Consider the following 19173-nt stretch of genomic DNA (forward strand, 5'->3'; position numbering starts at 1 on the left):
AAAATCAAAGTCATTACTTTGATTACACAGGGTCATTACACAGGGTCCAGAACTTACAAAGCAGATATATTCCATCTTTCTCTGACTGGTTCTCAACTCAAGCAGAGAAAGGTGTTTGTGATTAGGTTCTGACACCTTTCTTTCCATCTGATGCCCAGTTTCTACCCTGATTAGTCCACCGTGGGTCTTTGACAAAGATCCTGCCTCCAGCTGCTATCACATGTCTTGGCGTTGCAGATGGTGTTGAATAGAGCAACAGAGAGTCCATTTTTGTCATTTGAAACATTAAAATATCTTTTTTTTTAGTAATATGAATATTACTAATTAAAAGAACCATTAGAAACTAATTTGAGAGTAAAATACCAAAGACACATGTTTCCTTTTGCTCAATCTCAATCGCATGCAATGTGGAATGGATTTCATTTGTTTCCAAATTGCAGCTGCTATCTAGGCAGCAGAAATAACAAATAATCAGATGGCAATTACACATTTACTTTTCTCTAATGGGCTCTTTCTGAGAAGACAGAAAGTCGCCTAAAACCTGTCCCTATGGGCCAGAAATGTATGCATGCCTTCTGGTGAAGAGGACCTAACAAGTCAAGCTTGTTTTTCTCCTACCACAACCCCTCATGTTTGAAGGGACTGATAACTTCCACAATGCAGGAGAAGGCAGTGGTGCTGATGTGCTCCCTAGGACTTGCTTTCAAGCAAACAGGGAAGTTAGGAGCATGTTCTCCACTGCCAGGAGCACACCCTTGAGGTGGCTCCTTTTTCTGCCCATCCTCCGTCAAAAGAGACTGGTTCTGAAGACAGCTAGACCAGAGTGTGAATATCACATTCACTCTGCCTGGTGCATGACCTGGCTTCATTTGGTCCATCTAGAACCTCTAACGATGATAGCTGCCCCTCTGTCTGTTCTATATATACAAGATTTACACTTTTAAAAAGTCATAGAAGAAAATCCACAGAATCAACTAAACCCTGGCCCACAGTGGCTCACAGAGACTGAAGGGACAACCAGGGAGTCTGCATGAAACTGACCTAGGCCCTCTGCATGTCTGTTACAGTTGTACAGTTGGGTCTTCTTGTGGCACTCCTAACAGAGAAAGCAGGGGCTATCTCTGACTCTTTTTCTGGCTTTTGGAACCCTATTTCTCATACTGGGTTGCTTTGTCCAGCCGTAATATTCTGAATAGAAATGAGGGAGGACTAAGTGGGGGAGGGACAGGGGAGTGGGGTGTGGATTGGGACAGGGGAGTGGGGTGTGGATTGGGACAGGGGAGTGGGGTGTGGATTGGAAGGAGAGCAGAAAAAGGAAACTGCAGTCAGGATGTAAAAATAAAAACAAAAAATAGAAATTGACTATGAAAAAAATCACATTTTTTTGTGCAAACACAGACATCACTTTTAAAGCTGTTATAGGCTTGAAACAATTTTATTTTACTTTTATGTTTTTAATTCAAAGAAGAAATACTGAGTAATTAGGATTAAAACCTAACCTACTTTACTTGTTTTGAATCTAAAAGTCCTGTAAGTCAGAGTCAGGACATAGATAAAACCTGTTAGTGCCTACACAGACTATCAGTACCAGGAGATAGAGACATTAGAATCCAGGCAAGTTCAAGGGCAGCCAGAGCCACACAAGGAGACCCTGACTCATAAAAGAGCAAAAAGGGGGAGGGATTAATGTTCCCTTTTTAGGGTTCACCTGCACTCTAGGTAAGGAGGAAGGTCTGACTCCAGTAACAAAGGTACGTGGTATACTAAAGTATAAAACAAGAAAAGGGAAATTTTACCTCAAAGATTAGAGGAAACTCAACAGTTGAATGTTCGTGTAGTAGTTGGCAGGGCTATTGATTTTAGTGTAGTCACATAAATAAGAATTCTGATAATTAATGGAGTCCTTTCAATGATGTGATGTAAGGCCTACAGAAGCTGGGGACACTGTCAGGGTGAGAGCACATATGCAGTATAGAAAAAATCCTGGGTTCAGTCTCCAGCATTGAAAGATATGTACGTATGTATACATACACAAATACTCACACACACACACACACACACACACACACACACACACACGGAGATGTATATGTAATATAGATATGTTGTATACTGCTTATTGGCCTTTTGGCTAAGATCAGGTGTAAAATGTATTACTGTATGATTCCCAGTTTTCTGATAGGCACAAGTAGATATACATGCTTTAACAGCAAACAAAGAACAAATATAAATACATTTAAAAGAAAAACAGTAAAGTATTTAATACTGTTAATTCTGTATGCTGAGGCATGAGAGGAGCAGTCAGTTCAGTATATTTGGGATTAATCTAAAAAAAGGGTGAAGTGGGTTTATGTTTAACTGGGGTTTAGTGGCGATATTTATGTAAATTTTGTTGTTTCCAAATATACCTGAACCCTTGCATAGTGGCAGCTCCTCAGAAGTCGCAGAGCACTCGGCATGCAGATTCACCCGGGAGAGAATGTGCTCCACAGGATGCACTGCAGTCTGGCCCTGACAGTGCGTGCACACCAGAGAGGCATGGTCTGCAACCTTTGTGGCCTGAAGCTACTCTGGAGTGTTGTTCCAATGGCCATGTGAATTGCAAGTTCAGAATTTGATTCTCAGTATTTCCTATGTAAAACTGAGAGATCTCCCCTTTAAAAATGAGTGTGTGGTGGCTCATGCTTTTCATCCCAGAACTCAGGAGACAGAGGCAAATCTCTGAGACTTCAAGCCCAGCCTGATCCACATGGTGAGTTCTACAGCAGTCAGGGCTGTATAGTGAGACCCTGAGACCCTGTCTCAAAGAAAAATAAAAAATAAAAAGGAAAGAAGAGGGAGGGAAGGAGGGGCGAGAAGGGGTGGAGGAAAAAAGAGGGGAAGGAAACAGAGGGAAAGAAAGGAAGGAGAAGGAAAGAAAGGGACAGGTCCAAGGTGTAATAGATATAATACATCATGCAATCTTTCCATAGGAATAAAAATTTAGATTAATACTGCTAGGGGAGAAGATCATTAAACCTCTTGTCGCTTCAGAAAATGCAACAAAATTATCATTAAAACATAAAGAACAAATACTATAGATCTGGGTCAAGCAGTTAATCAAAGTAGTTATATCTGAGACTGAGTGGCTAAACACCATTAGACTTTTAATATTTTATATGAATTTAAAATCATGCATCATCATAATTTCTTCCCCTCGCTCTTTCTCCTAACTCCTTTCTTATTCCTTCTCTTCCTCTTCTTTTTCTTCCTCTTCCTCTTCCTCCTCACCTTCCCTGCCTCTTCTCTTCATTATTAGAAATTGAACCCATTGCCTAAAGGGTGGGAAGCAAGACTGTCCCACTGAGCTACATCCCAAGCAAAAATCTAATTCATTTGGTTGCACTTACAATTATATTACCTAACACCGAAGCTCTGGAGGACCTTAAGTCTTTGACTACCCAGGGCCCCATCACTCCCGTGCACATTACATACCACCCTTCTACAGACACATAATTTAAAAAGTAATGGAATAAATGTTTTTTAAAAATGGCTTCCAAAATCAAATTAGCTTTAGATCCTTAGCAGAATTTAATTTTTAATCACCAAAAGGGAAGTTTTATGATGTCTTTCTAAAGAATCCATTTTAAAATACGTCTAGTTTTTATGTTTAAATGATATAGTTTCCTACATTGCTATCTCTCTTTGGTGGCTTCTGATTGTCCTTTGCTTCTGTCCACAATTTTGCCTGAATTTCTTAGATGTATGTTGTGGTCAAGACAGAGAAGAGAGTAGAGAAGAGGCTAATTTGGTGACTTTTTCCCCACTTAAATTTTCTATTTAATGACAAGAGAGGGTAAATAATTGTCCTTTTGTATGTACTACAATATAATAAGAATTATATATAACATTGAAGAGGGAGGATGTAAGTACAGGAGTTAATGCTGAATTAATTCTCGTAGTAGTTCAGTCTCTGGTCTTTGAGAAGAGAGACTGACGAAGGGGAAGGGATGACACCTAGGGTGGCATTCTGTCATGGACTGCTCAATGATATGCAGAGAGAATGACCAGCCTCATGGGCTTTCTCCTTAAACTGTGCCTCCAGAGGTCAGAGGTCAGTCCTTCATCTGCTGCACAATCTTCTTGAAAAAATAAACTTGCTAAGCACCCAAAGGGGGAAAATCACCTGGATAACATTTGGTTGATGCATAACTGCTGCTTCACAGAACTGTGGAGACAAGGGTGTGGAGACATAAATAGGATAGACTGGCTTGGTTGTGCACATGGAATTTCCATAGCTGCCCAAGTGATGCATGGCTTTGTTATCCTTTTGCACAAAGGCTCTAGTGTTTTCCATGAGTGTCCATGGGATGACTGAGTACATTTCTGTAAGCACTGAACACCTTCTGTATGAAGTTTGGTGCCAAAGCACTTAACCATCAAGGAGGATCTCAGGCTAGGCTACTCAGAAGAGGAGATGGAGTGCCTTGCACGTAGGTGTCACTTGGTGAATCATATGTGGGCCACTGACTCAGCTTCTGTTCTGACCAAGTTCTACTGAGTTTCTATAAGCTAGCTACAACCATGAACAAGCACTCATTCTTAAATTTGTAACCTTCCTTTGAAAGAAGGGCCTGGAAAGATAACCTTACCAATCCCACACCATGCCCTGTTTGTTAGCTAAGTTCAGTATGCACTTCTTCACATGAAATGTGAATCATTACCTCCCATTCCTAGCAAGATGGTTGATTTCTGTAATTCCAGCCCTTAGGGAGGCTAAGATAAGAATTTCTGTGGTTTCAAGATCAATCTGGGCCACATAGTGAGTTACAGAACAGCCTGGGCTGTGTATACAGTGAGATCCTGTCTCCCATAACCCTCCAAATGCTATTACCCAAAACATACCTTTATCAGTTGTCTTATTGTCAAGCATTCTTCAACTCCTGCCGAAATTTGCCATAACAAAATGACAGGCACAAAAGAATTTAGAATGGAAGCTGAGAACATATAAGTAAGAAAGCAAACATAGGAGGTACAGGGTGTGATGGGCTCATAATGTAAATTAAGTAGTGGTGAGCCCTCCGAAATGACTGGCAGGTTTCTCCTGTGTCTGACTCATTTTCATTTTAGAGTCATAAATACCTACTTTATTGTCCAGATAGCCCAGGATCCCTTAAGCGTGTTAACACACTGAGACCGATTCCTACCAGCCCCAGGTCCCCCACAGCATCATACTCTGAGCTTCTTTGGCTCCTGGACAGATATGTCCTCCCTTTCCTCTTATGAACTATTAACAGTCTCTCAGTATTCACCAGTCTACACTAATAAGGACAGCTGAACAGTTAATATATTTCATTGACAAAGTAGTTTAATAGGAGGAAGGAAACATCTTAAAAGGAAAGGAATGGGAAAGGTCAGTGTGGCTGGAAGTTGTTAGGATTGCCCTTCTGGGGGGAGAGCAGGACTCTGAGCACCCAGACTATAACTAGCTGTGAGAAGTAAGCAGCTTCATCCATATGTTAGGAAATCCTTCTGGTGAGCTTTTCTTGAACATAATGTCAGGCTGTGATGGGATGACCACACTGAGGAGCAAAGGAAGGAAAGACTGAAAGGCAGGGCGGAGGGTTGTCAATGTTTACACTGAAAAGGAAGGATTGTTTTAAACATATTTGCATTAGTTCTTTGAAAATTTCATATTTGCATACAAAGTATCTTAATCATATCTACTCCCAACTTCTCCACAAATCCTCTCAGACCCACCCCAAGCCCCTTCCTCTTTCTCTTCTTTTGTCCTCCTGTTTTTTGTTTTTTTTTTTAATATACTTACTTTGCACAACCCATCAGGATCAATCTGTGCACACTCATGGTTGTTGGGCTACCAACTGGAGCATGGCTGACCAACTAGGCCACACCCTTAAAAGTGATTGTCCCTCCCCAGCTGCCGTCTGCTGCCTAAAGCTCCTTATCTAGGCATGGGGCGTTTGTGAGCCCCTCTCCCTTCCACAGTAAAGAACACTGCCATTGCCTTGAATGAGGAGATGGGCATGCAAAAGCTGTCTTGACACACAGAATGCTGAGATGGAAGGCAGCGGAGATGGAGAAAGTCAAAGGCATGTGACAAAATGCATGCAGCCAAGAAAAGGTACAGCCAAGTAACCACAAGGAGCCAGACTGTCCCTGAGTGAACAAAGTGGCCTCTAAGATCAGTGGGTGTAAAATGTGCTGCAGTCACTGATGGCCATGCATCAACACCATTGCTCCTGAGCTTCCCCGTGACAGCAGGGTGTTCTAGCCTAGGAACCTTGTCCACAGCAAAGCCTGTCCAAACACAGTACTTCCAAGTCCATGAGACACCTGACCCAGATGCACCCACACGATTACACATGCAAACAATGGCACGAGTACACAGAGGGACTGCCATTTTTCCATGGCTCCATCTCAAGACAGAAGTGTATGCCTCATGTTGCATACTAAGTTCATAATGCACATAGGCAGACAACCCCTCAACTTGCTGTCTTAAGAGGACAGGATGGAAGATAATACACGCTTCGGAAAAATTAAATATTTCTAATTAAAAATTTTAATCTCATAATATTTGTCTTCTAAACATGTTTCCCATTTAACAGACAGTTTACAATGATAATAATATTACAAGTTTAAGTTTTAATTAAAATATATTCCTTATATAAACTCAATTTGGTATGGTTTTGAGAAAAAGATGACTGTACACATTTTATTTTTTAAATATTCAAGTATATCAAATCATAGTTTGTGGATAATGATCACAGCAAAGGGCATCTTTAAAAATCGCAAAACTGATAAGAATTAGTTTTGTACCCATGTGAAAATTACTAGGATAAGGAAAACATTAAAAATATTATGCAAATAATATGAAAATTATTTTCATAATACTTTTAATTTCCATTTAAATACGTGTTAACTATCAAGTGCCACAAGATAAAATGTGCAGCTATGCTGATTGCTCCATACTGTGTTTATATGTTCTTTCCTGTGATGGTACTAACACGAGAATAAGGTAAGTCACTCTCAATTGTTGCTATGGATACTTCTACACAGTAATGGACATCTCCACAGCACTAGCTATTGCCATTTGGATCTCGAGTTTTACACTCATCCTGTGACTTTGCTGAGCCTCAGGAAGCAATGTTTTCCTCTAGTGAATTCAATAACAGGCCTTTGCGGACATCCGCCAGTAGGTGGAGCAGACAGCATAATTTATTACCGAGAACAAGGGCAAAGGAATGAAAGTCAGTTTCTTTGGAATAAAACAAATCTGTAAATGAGATTTTCTTCAAAGGAAATATGCCCTGTATGCGTTAGATTTGGTTTGACTGGTTACTGAATCAAAATAAATAACTTTATTAAATAATCAATCTTCGCAGAAAGATAATTTTACAAATGAAGGCATTGCTTGCAGTTTACTTTATTCAAATCACCTAAAATTAGCTTTCCTTTCAAAAAAATTTTTACAGGAACAGAAATTTTTTGATGTGTTCATTTAGTAAGGACGTTAAACACAATCCTGCTTTACAGGTGGCGGGTGCATAACAAATAGTATTTTCTAGGAAATATAATTGACTAATCCTGTTATGTCTGCAGCAACAAATTAACCTTATTACTACTAGTAAATGGTGATTGATTATTTATGCAAATGAGTTGCCATGTTCAGCTTTCTGATTGAAATAAACATATAAAAGAGGCGCTTTCCTATGACTTGAACTTTTTAATTAATAAAGCCCTGAGGGGTCTGTTAATTCACCCATTGCAATATTAGTTATTTACTCATGGAACTCCTATTAGCACAAACATATTTGCTTGAATAAAGATGAGATAACAATAAAACTATGAATAGCTCCTGAAACTATTTAAAAACATACATCAGATTTATACTAAAATAGGCTTTAAAGTAAGCTTAAATTATGCCTGTAAATATCAATACATCAGCATAACCAGTCTAGAGTTATTAATTCATTAAATAGCGTTATCTGTATCAAAATTAACAAACGCAATTTTGCTCTGCAAAATCCTTCAGTGTTTTCAAAGCATCATTTGCCTGACTAATATTTTATATCTACTAACAATATTAGGGTACATTAGAACTGTAGAAATGTCAACATTACTATTGTACAATGCATATTAATAATGCTATTACTAAATTGTTGAAACTCCCAATAAACTATGTTCTCTTCTAAAAATGCTACAGACATTCTTTTTACACAGTTCAACAAAACTGTTTCGTGTACGAATAAACTTCTCACAAAAAAAGAACTTGCACTCGCTACTAACAATTAGGACACAAGCTTTTGGACGTGAAAGCTCCTGTACTAGGCACAAGCAGTCCAGGAGAGTTAGTCTGGACAACTAAGAATATTTTTAAATCCAAACATCAATTTTCACCCAATAGCCAAGTCATTAAGGCAAATGAGTAACAATACTCACATAGAAGTATATGTTTTTTTGTTTCTTGTATAGGGAAAGTATTTTAAATTCCTTGTATCAGCAAAATCAAAACCTGAAAATGGTTGTTAATCTTAGTGAGACTGCTTACAGATAGCAATTTTCTCCTATTAAAATAGTTGTGTGACAGCTGACTTAAATGAGGCTGAGTGTTCCTTATGGCTAAGGATCCGTTAGCATAACCTTCCACGCACTAAATTCCAGCACAGTACCATGGAGGGCAGGCATTCAGAGACATGCTAGTCAGAGTATAGGCTAAGGAGGAGCCTTGTTCAGTATGGTAAAGCTCTGTAGTCTCCAAGCACTACCTCTAGTATATTATGAGATAAACACTGACCCAAAGGAAACATACCAGATCTACTGGCAGCGTGGGAAGGCATGCATTCACCAGCATCATCTGGCAGCATCTGAGCGCACGGACCAATGAACAGATTGGACAATAAGGTAGTATCACTCTTCTATTTTATCACCAAGACCATTGCCCTTGGGCGTGGGGGTCCTCCACAGGTTCAAAGGTTATCCTTTCATCTCCTTAGTTACCTATATTTACATAGTAAGATCGCCATCATTTCATAATCCAAGCTAATAGAATCCCTGATGTTTTTATAATATTCTTCTCCAAGGGAGGTGATCTGACAACACAGTCTCACCTGCAGTGTCCCAACACCAATGGTGGCGCCGGGTAAAGTGACGGTGAAGAGGTTAGCAACACTGAGGCCACAGTGTAAAGCTCTGCTCCTCATTAATAACTAAAATAAAGAAAAGAAAGAAGACAGCTCCTTCCTTCCACTAGCAGGGGCTTAGGGCTTGAACCCAGGTCATCAGGCTTGGTGGCAAGTGCCTTTACCCACTAACCTATCTCACCGGCCAGTTGGTGCATTTAAAACCATATTTCTCTGGGCAGAATACTCTATGTGCAATGCACTCTTTTTCAGCAACTGTAACAAAATCTTAAGTATATGAATACATTTCTAAATACTCTAAATTTCACATTTACCTCTCCATATGAAGCAATTTGTTGAAAAGCTTTCCTTGACAATGTCTATCAAAATTTAGAAAAGGAAGAAGAATGGGCTTAATCTCAACATTCATTCAATTAAAAGAGAAAGCCTGAAAACCAGCTCAGCTTAATAACCTGCTAGTTCTTGATCAATTCACAACACAACAATAAGCCACTCAGAATGAGTTTTGAAGGCGAGGTTATGCCCTTCCTGTTGTGTTATCACTGTGGTGGATCACTCTGCTGACTTAGACCTTTCTGCCAGTGGCTCAGAGGCTGCCTTTATGAAGCACTGTCACAGGCCAATCATGGCGCCTGCGCACAGACACAGAAATACAAAATTGAACTCGAAGTAGTGTCTTTGTGGTATCTTTTCAACAAGTCATGTCCTATTCAGCCTGCTAGTTTATCTCTGTCAGGCTAGGGGTCCAAGTGGCTCATGGGAGCTGCCAGGCACAGGTAGACTAACCTGCTTTGTGCTGAGCAGGTAATGCATCTTGCGGGCTTGGTGCTCTTTTTGCTTCTCCTCCCGTTCCAGGAGAATCTTTCTTTCTTCTCTCTCTCTCATTTCTGCGAACTCCTCCAAAGCCTCCCTGCATCAAAATGGTTAGCAGTTACTCTGTTGGCATCTGTTGATTCCCTACTTCTTTCACTGATGATAATCACGTTTTTTGAGGGGCAATTATCAGCCATGTCTATCAAAATCAAGGGGGCAATTTATCTCGCCTGTGAATTCTGTGGAAATCTTTGCTGTTGTTAGACAGCATTTAAGTGACTTTGTCATGATGGAGCTTTCAACACCAAATGCGTACATGTTACAATTAATACAGCGGCAGAGGAAATGCCAAAATCCAGTGTAAAGTGAATGCCTTTCTACATCACCCGTGTCCTTTGCTGAAGACTGGCTCTTTTGGAAATATTTAAATATCTCAAGAAAGATGTGAGTCTTAAATTTTAATTTCTATTTACAAATATCTACTTACTTTGTATATTAATCACTTTATATGATAAAGTCCAGATTTTCACATGTTTAATTGATTCTGTTTACTTCAGCTAACAGCTCAACTAATACCAATAAGATTACACAAATTATCCTGCATCTAAATAATTGACATTTTATTTAATTACATAAGTAATCTAAATAAAGGGTTACCTTAAGTTAAATTTTTTCCTAAGGCTTGAGAAATCCACTAAAATAATGAAAAAGATCCTCACTTATGTATACGCTTAGAAAATTTAAATGAAAAATAAGCTTTAAATTATACTGTATGATAAATAGTTTCCAAACAGAACATGATATTATCAAATAAGGAAGAAAGACTACATCTTTTGTTTTCATTGGACAGATTTATCACTCATGTCAGACCAGCATTTTAATTCCACTTTTATTTTAAAAATAGATATTTAACTTGATGTCTACTTCTATATGTAAAATTTTAAATAAATCACCTTAGTCTTTGCTGCATATATACCAGGGAAAACTAGAAAGAGGTAGACTAAAAAGAAAAAAAAAGAAAGTAAAAGGATTCTCCTTGCTCCCTGAGTGTCTGGTAAATTTTTGTCACAATCCCCCCTTACAAGCTACCAATACTTCACACAAGGTTACTTATGAAACACTGTGACGTTTAAAAATCACCATGCTAGGCTACTGTAGCAGAGCAATTTTTTTCAACATGAGATTAAATTGCAAAATAAATGAATTACTTGGAGTGGCACGGCCCCCTATTTTACCACCCTTCCCTTGAAAATTGCTTATTAATATGAAAAAAGAAGCCATAAAATGGCCTGTTTTCCTTTGTGCATGGTATTGGGGTGCTTCTGCACCCACTAACCTGAGCTAGCTGCACATTTAGATTGTGTTGGCAAGCTGGTACAATGACCTCTCTGACTGCATCTCAAGGCTATTATTAATCGCCAAGTAACCTGGTAAAGCCAAACAAATTTGTTTCCATTGAAAGCATCTCTGTCTGTGTCTGCGAATTTGCTCTGTATCAAACAAACCTCATTAACTGTGTCCACTTTTTGACAAAGAACCAGGAGTTAGAGGAAATGGTGACCTTTCTTTGTCCTTAAGGACCTTAAGGTACACATTTCAAGGCAGGTACAGATGAGCAAATGAGAATTTTTACTAGGAAAAATAGTAGTCATGTCACACAAAAAATGTAAGTGCATTATAAATTTTAATCTTTTAGTTTTGTTATTATGGAAAAAAAGTTTGCGTGAAAAATAATCAACTCCTCTATGACTCCTTTCACAAGCCTTTGAGATAATTTAGAGTAACACGTGCAGATACTGAGTGTCCTCGTTTATATAATGTAGACGTGAGCCCAGGTAAAAACTTGTTAGCAGTAGGAGTGGACTTCGGCGTATGTAACTGCAGACAAGGCTGCAGTCATTACCCATTCAGACACAAGACGGAGAGGGTACTTCCTACCGACTCAGCCATGCATGTCTTTTGTCTTATGGTCCCTCTTTTCTATTAATCTGAGTATTAGAAAATACCCAGATTTTCTGCACCATTTTCATTGCCTATGACTATTCCATGTTAGCACTTTAAACATAAAGATTAAAACTACTTCAAATACAAAGACTCATATTTGAGTACATTTGACTCATGGCATTTACAGTGATAGATATTTACACATTCTAGAATCACCGTGATAATAAAAATAAAAGTAGCCACTGGGAGGCAATGTAGTGGAGCAGTTAGGATGTTCTCTGCAGTGGCCCTGGCCACACAAGCTGCACTGCACCTTTTGCTTGCTGTCTAACCTGTGTATTCCAATACCTTCATCTAGAAAAGAAAAAAAAATACACTATGATTTCCATCTTTCTCACTGGGATATTGTGAGGGTCAGATAAGCCGAACCTATGCAGAATAATGCTATGTAAGCCTTAGATTTCTTTAGCATTCATATATATGGGGTGCAGTCACTTCATTTCCTATAGCTCTTACGTGCTGTGTCTAATCTCCTGATGATATTCCTTCTGGTAAGTGCCTACTGTGTGTTTGAAATGTCACGATGAGAACTCAGTACCTGGCTTCCTAAGGGGCACGAGGCACGAGCAAAACTTTCACCAGCAGGAAAGACAGGAGAAAATAAAATGCAGACAAAGCTCTCTTTCCTCCATCCTCCTCACACTACATTGTGGAGACCTTGAGGAGAGTTTCACCTTCTGATCCCGGAAGAAAGCTGTATGGCTAAAGGGGTCAAGCACATCTGCTAGGCTCTGTTGCATCACTATGGGGCTATGTGTGCAGACAATGGCCGGAGCTGGTTGTCCACCACATCACATTTCCCCACGCTGGACCAAAGCACCCTAGCCTGACACTGCCAGGAGTGGTGGCTGTTGGCTACTTCTAGCTGAACCTTGCTGGGGGAAACTAGCAGATTGCACTTGCTGACTAAGGGAAGACACAGGCCTGGGGCCTTTGCCCCAGTGTGGAACACTGTAACGGTCCATCCAAATCTCAGAGCTCCCGAGGCTGGCTGGCGCCTCTGCAGAGCACTGCTTTCTGTGCACACTTCCCCACTCCACTCCCTGTCCTTACTTATTCACTAGACCTCTGTTTCAAAGATCCCTCACACCGGAGGCATGCACACTTCCTCTCTTTCACCTTTGCTGCACCGATCTTGAACCATCCAAACGGTATGAGCACTTTAGTCATTGTTCCGCTTGGAGGAGTTTTCTAGGTAAGATACGTTGATTGTCTGATTTAATACGCCTCACACACATTGGGGAAACAATGCTGCATCGAACAGGTTGCATCAGCCTGGTTTACAGATATAGGAGATAAGAGTCAGAGACTAAATTTCTACTGAACACCCATAACTAGAATGTAGGATTTGAATCCAAGTCTGACTCCAAAATCGACGGCTTCAATCATGATGTTAGATTCCTATGATGTGCTTTTGCTTAGTCTAGAATTTTACTTATTGTTAGGATTTCTCTCTCTGAGAAAGTTGCTGCTATGCTGTTTTTCAAAGCACACATGAAGACGAGGATGGAGCTAATTTGGAATAGTTTACTTCCTCTTTCACCACAAGTTCACAGCTGTAGAAGTAGGTGGCTACATAGAAACATGGAACATGATTTTGATGAACAGCCATGTCTCTCTTCCTTAATATATGCTTACCGCTTGCTACTTTTAAAGTAAAAACTGTAGGATGCATATTACTTTCAAAAGGACAATTAAACTGAAAAGATACTTAGACGCTACTAGGCAGACATAACTAACAAACAGTAAAATGTTACAAGGACTTGAGGCTAGACTCCAGTTCTGTCCATCCTACTCAGCAGTGCAACCTGTTGGCACCACCATGCTTTGGTCTCAGCCGGTTTCATCCTAGCATACTGGGAGGACAGTCACTAACTGCAGCATCATCCTTCCCTTACAAAGCATGCACACTAGCTGCAGCCTTCCCACGGCTCTTCTCATTCAAAACACTGTAAGTTTGTTTTTTCTCCAAGAACTTAAAAAAAAAAAAAAAAAAAAAACTTACAACTCTGGTTGGAAAGATAGATCCATAGTTAAGAGACTGCTCTTCCAGAGGTCCTGAGCTCAATTCCCAGCAACCACATGGTGGCTCACAACCATCTGTAGTGGGATCCGAGGCCCTCTTCTGGTGTGTCTGAAGACAGCTACAGTGTACTCACATACATTAAATAATAAATAAATCTTTAAAATCTTACAGTCATGTATTTATACATACATTTATTTGCTATCTGAGTCTTCCACTAGACAGCAAACGCAGTAAAAACTCCATCTATGTTGTTCCTGTCTATTGGAATAAAGCAGTCACTCTCTTTTGTAAGATAGTCCTGGATGGTAGGAACAATGCAGCAAGCATAAACTCTACTAGAGGATTTATTGTCTTCATGTAAGTATTTAGGTCTGTGTGGGTGAATGATGGCAGACACTCCAGGGAAATGACAGACAGGTGAGGACACTTTGTCCCGAGCCCTCGTAAGCTGACATTACTTCCTTTCATGCAGTAACTTTTATATTCCCACAACACACACTTTCCTACAATGACTTGTTGTTTTTTGATTTTCCCTAAAGTCTATGACAAACCAGAAAAATATTTTCCACAAAATTTTGAAAACACTACCCTGCTCAAAATTGTTTCCACAAACAATCCATATTAAAGATCTTCTGGGTCCTGAGGTTGAACTTGGCTATCAGGCTTGTGACAAGTACTGTGTCCACTCACTGAGCCAGCTTGCCAGCTCTCAAATATCTTTCTCCATTCTTTCAAGAAAGCTTCATAGGTGTCCCCATTAATAATTATTTAGCTGTTTTCACCAACATAAGCCTCCATTCTTCTTTCATAGGACAACATAATATACAGTTTATTATAGCTGCGTGCATATATAATGTACTACTTGAAATAGTTCTACTAAGTGCTACGGTACTGATATGGTTATGTCTGTTTAATTAGGAAGTCTACATGGGTAATTTGAGGGATGGTCAGAAGTTCAGTATGATAATCCAGAGAAAGTAAAGGGCAGGTTAAAAAAAAAAAAAAGTGCTGGTAAATACTTTTACCAATCTGAAATCTTGAGAGTGTTTACATAGCAAATTCCTGAGGGTGGCCCTCACTGCATTGTGTACCATCATGACATGAAGTGTACAATGGTGCTGTCACTTTCTCTAGCACATGGAGATTGAGAGAGATGAGATTATCTGCCAACAAGAGTATTCTCACCACATACAGGATCTGCTGGCACCTTGAGTTCCTAGTCTATAGAACTGTGAGAAAACCAACCAACCAACCAACCAACCAACCAACCAACCAACCAACTTGTGTATTTAATCCAGTCTCTGGTGTTTTGTTATAAGGAGCACAGCAGGTCAAACTCCAAAGCTCAGGATGAGGGGTTTTTTTACTAAGGTTCCCTTCTGAAAACCCCTGCTCTAGTACCTGCTGGGGTTATCCTATACAGTCATTGCTGTAGATCTTGTGAAACTACTCTGTAGTCAACAGCACACTCTCTCTTTGGAGGTTTGATTTGGAAACAATTACTGTACTGCGAGGGCTCTGCTGAATCCTATGGTAGATCAAGGAGTTTCTTTCCCTGAGTGATGGATGTAGAGGCTGCTAGAAACACACATTGTAGGCACCATGTAGACTAGCTAATCAGAACTCCTGGAGGTCCCTACAGGAATTCAGACTGTGGGATTAGGGTGGAGACTGAGAAGGGTCCATTTTGTTCACAAATGTGATGTCATAAAGAATCTCAGTGTGATCCTAACATGAATGTCACCATGTGAGCAAAGCCCTATGTGGGGCCACCTGACAGGATGTGTACAACACAAAAGATTCTTAAGAATAATAAGTTGACAGAGAAATACAGGTGATATAACATGTTTTTAAAATCACAATCACTAAAAGTAGCAGAAGGAAACGGTGATAATATTGCATAGAGTTTTCAAGTCAGCACAAAAGCTGTGGTCCACGGCAGCTTGAAGAACACTAGTAAGGATGCTGACAGAAACTGCTCTGTCATCTTTAGCTGTTCTGACAGCAAGTCTGATGTTTTAAAACACAACAGGTAAACACTACTCATGTTTTCTGTGGTGTATTATGACATAAAAGTATTTAAGTTTCATTCATATGTATTGACTGTATTTACATTTTAAGCTAAAATATATTATTTCCTTCCTTCTTTTTCATCTTTCCAACCCTGCTCATACTGAATTCAATGAATTCATTTTAATTGTTCACACACACACACACACACACACACACACACACACACACACACACACTACGTGCACATACAATTTAGCAATTCCTGAAAAGCCTTTTTTTCAGTATAAGATATGTTTCTCTCAAAAAACTCTAAGCTATTTTAAGAACTAACATCAAGAAAACAAGGCCCTCTTAGTCAACATATGCAGACTTCATATGCAGGAGATTGAACCAGAACAAGCAGGACATGGTTGGGTGTGTATCAGGTCCTCTGTGTATATTATGGCTTCCAATTTAGTGTTTTCATGGGCCTCGTGAGTGTGCAAACAAGTGGGTCTCTGATTCTCGTGCCCTGTCTTGGGCTCTTCTTCTGTTGGGTTGTCTTGTCCTGCTCTAATATGGCAGTGCTTTTATCTCATTCTATTTTAATTTGTTACATTTTAGTGTCTCTTAGAAGGCTGTTATTTTCTAATGAAAGACAGAGGAGTGGATCCTGATTGGCGAGGAAGTGGGGAACAACTGGGAGGAGTAGAGGGAAAGGATACATTATTTGAGAAAAGAATCTGTTTTCAATAAAAGGAAAAAAAGTAATATCATGAAGAGAAATAACTGACCTGTTATGCATGTCACATGTATGCTTGAGATATGAAAGGAAATGACATGGAAGTCTAGTTCCTGTTTTCAAGGAGCTTGAAAATGAAATATCTAACACCTTCCTAGACCAACAGAACAAGTCTCTGAAGGAGACATTTGCACAGTGCTTTGGTTCAGGAATCTCATTTCTGGTGAGAAAGATCAGGCGAGGCAGGATGGGGTGGCAGCTTTGCAACTGGAAAAAGAGTAGAGAGGGCTTTTGCTAAATGTAGGAAGCAGGAATCCAAAAGAGAGGTATGAGATACAGTTCAGTCATATTCTCTCTCTCTCTCTCTCTCTCTCTCTCTCTCTCTCTCTCTCTCTCTCTCTCTGTAAGCGGCATAAATAGCATTTATAACAGAAGACGACTCTCTGGCCATTGCTGGATGCATGACAGCAGCAAATGTGTGAGTACAACTGGATATTTTTGGACTGGGAAGGAGGTTGAAGACTGTCATACTGGTCGCTGTTGGGAAGTGAGAACTGTGCGGCCCTGCTCTGACCTCAGAACTGCATTCTTCTCACTCACTCACTTTGCATGCATTCAGAAAGCACTCATAGATCATTCACGACAATCAATGTTTGTCTTTCTGCTGGCTCATTTGAATCAAACTATTTGAAAGAAAGTCTGTATGTTACGGTATTACTTCGAAAATATTCAAATTATGTGGTGGTGGGGGTGGGGGGCATCTCTAGGGCATGCTGTGCCAGAGATCTGGGAAGTCTATGAGGGTGGCTATGAGGAGTCTATGAGGGTGACTGTAGTTGAGACTCTTAGCAGTGGGGAATATGGAGTCTGAAATGGCCACCTCCTGTAGCCAGGCAGGACTCCCAGTGGAGGGATAAGGACACTGAGCCACCCACACAAAACCTTCGACCCAAAATTTATCCTGCCTACAAAAAGTGCAGGGACAAAGACTAAGCAGAGACTAAGGAAATGGCCAACCAAGGACCAGCCCAACTTGAGACCCATCCCATGGGCAAGAACCAATCCCTGACACTATTAATAATACTTTCTTATGATTGCAGAGAGGAGCCTAGAGTGACTGTCCTCTGAGAGACTCCACCCAGAACCTGATTAATACAAACACAGTGACCCACATCCAAACATTAGACAGAGCTCAAAATTATTATAGAAGAGTTGGGGGGGCCGGGGAGGACTGAGAGACTTAGGAGAGGATAGGGACTCCACAAGAAGACCAACAGACTCAACTAAGCTGGAATCTTGGGGGCTTCCAGAGACTGAACTACCAGTCAAAGAGCATCCATGTGCTGGATGTAGCCCCAACCCCACTCATTGTAGCAGATGTGCAGCTTGGTCTTCATTTGGGTCCCCCAACAACTGAAGCAGGGTCTGTCCTTGACTCTCCTGTCTGCCTGTGGATGCTGCTCCTTCCCCTCACTGGGCTGTCTTGTTTGGCCTCAGTGTGAGAGGATGAGCCTAGTCCTGCAGTGACTTGATGTGTCAGGGTGGGTTGGTACCCAAGGGGACTCCCCGTTCTTAGAGGAAAAGAGGAGGAGGGTTGGGAGAGGGAGAAGAGAAGGAGCCCAGGATCAGGATGTAAAGTGAGTAAGTAAATAAAGGGAAAACATTGCAAGTATAGTACTTCAGTGTGAAATTCTGTTGTTTTTATCATTATGGATTCTTTGTGTAAAAGGAAGTAAAAGTCTGCATAATATATATGATGTTAAGTAATTGAGAGCAACACAGCCTCAATACAAGAACAGAATTCCTATACTCACACAGTATATTAAGCTCAGGATTCCAAGTATTAGTGGGTAGATGAAGCCCATCACACTATTCTCGGTGCATCTTTTCGTAATTTCCTATGAACAAACATCAACTTGCAGTCATTTAGCTTTAGTTCAGAGTTGATGTGACTGATGTTCTCATTTCACACCATGAGCTGCATGATCTTATTTCATGTTTACTCAAACATCACATTGCACATTACGTCTCACTTAAAATGTGCTATACTTTAATATAAGAGTAATTGATTAATTGGCTCTGTTTTTTGCATATAAATACCACCAAATACCAATCAGGGTCAGCTCTGAGCTAATCAGAGGACAAGGCCATTGGGTTTAAAGCAGCAACTACATTTACCTCCAGAGAATAGCCTTGAGCATTGAGAAAAGAAAGGCTAGGTGGTTATTTTTAGTCTCAGTAATCAGTTCTATATGATGCCACAGAGAAGTTCATCTCACTGAGGGTTGGGTAAGACGAGATAAAATGGGGATTCAGAGAATGAACTCTGATGGCTTCTCCCCTGGTGTCAGTGATATCTGCATGGGAAGAGCAGAGGGAAAATGATGTAGAGAACAGTGGACAGCATAACAAAGGTGAACTGACATTGCTCGTGGGCTGAACACAAATGGAGTTTT

At 40.2% G+C, this 19173-nt stretch overlaps 1 protein-coding gene across 4 annotated transcripts in view; it reads right to left on the reverse strand.

The window, feature by feature from the left end:
• Positions 1-19173, reverse strand: part of Spata17 (spermatogenesis associated 17) — a 198535-nt gene that overhangs the window by 104971 nt on the left and 74391 nt on the right. For 3 of the 4 annotated variants that reach the window (XR_013112958.1, XR_013112959.1, XM_076941585.1), the window contains exon 6: positions 9927-10050. Coding sequence is in view for 2 of the 4 variants with exons in the window: in XM_076941585.1 (XP_076797700.1) it covers positions 9927-10050 (124 nt within the window). In the remaining 2 variants the exon portion in view is untranslated. Of the gene's footprint in view, positions 1-5332; positions 5620-9926; positions 10051-19173 lie in introns of those variants that run through there. The other variant, XM_076941586.1, reaches the window with a different exon arrangement.

Source organism: Arvicanthis niloticus, chromosome 10 (assembly GCF_011762505.2).
Source record: "Arvicanthis niloticus isolate mArvNil1 chromosome 10, mArvNil1.pat.X, whole genome shotgun sequence".
NCBI lineage: Eukaryota > Metazoa > Chordata > Mammalia > Rodentia > Muridae > Arvicanthis > Arvicanthis niloticus.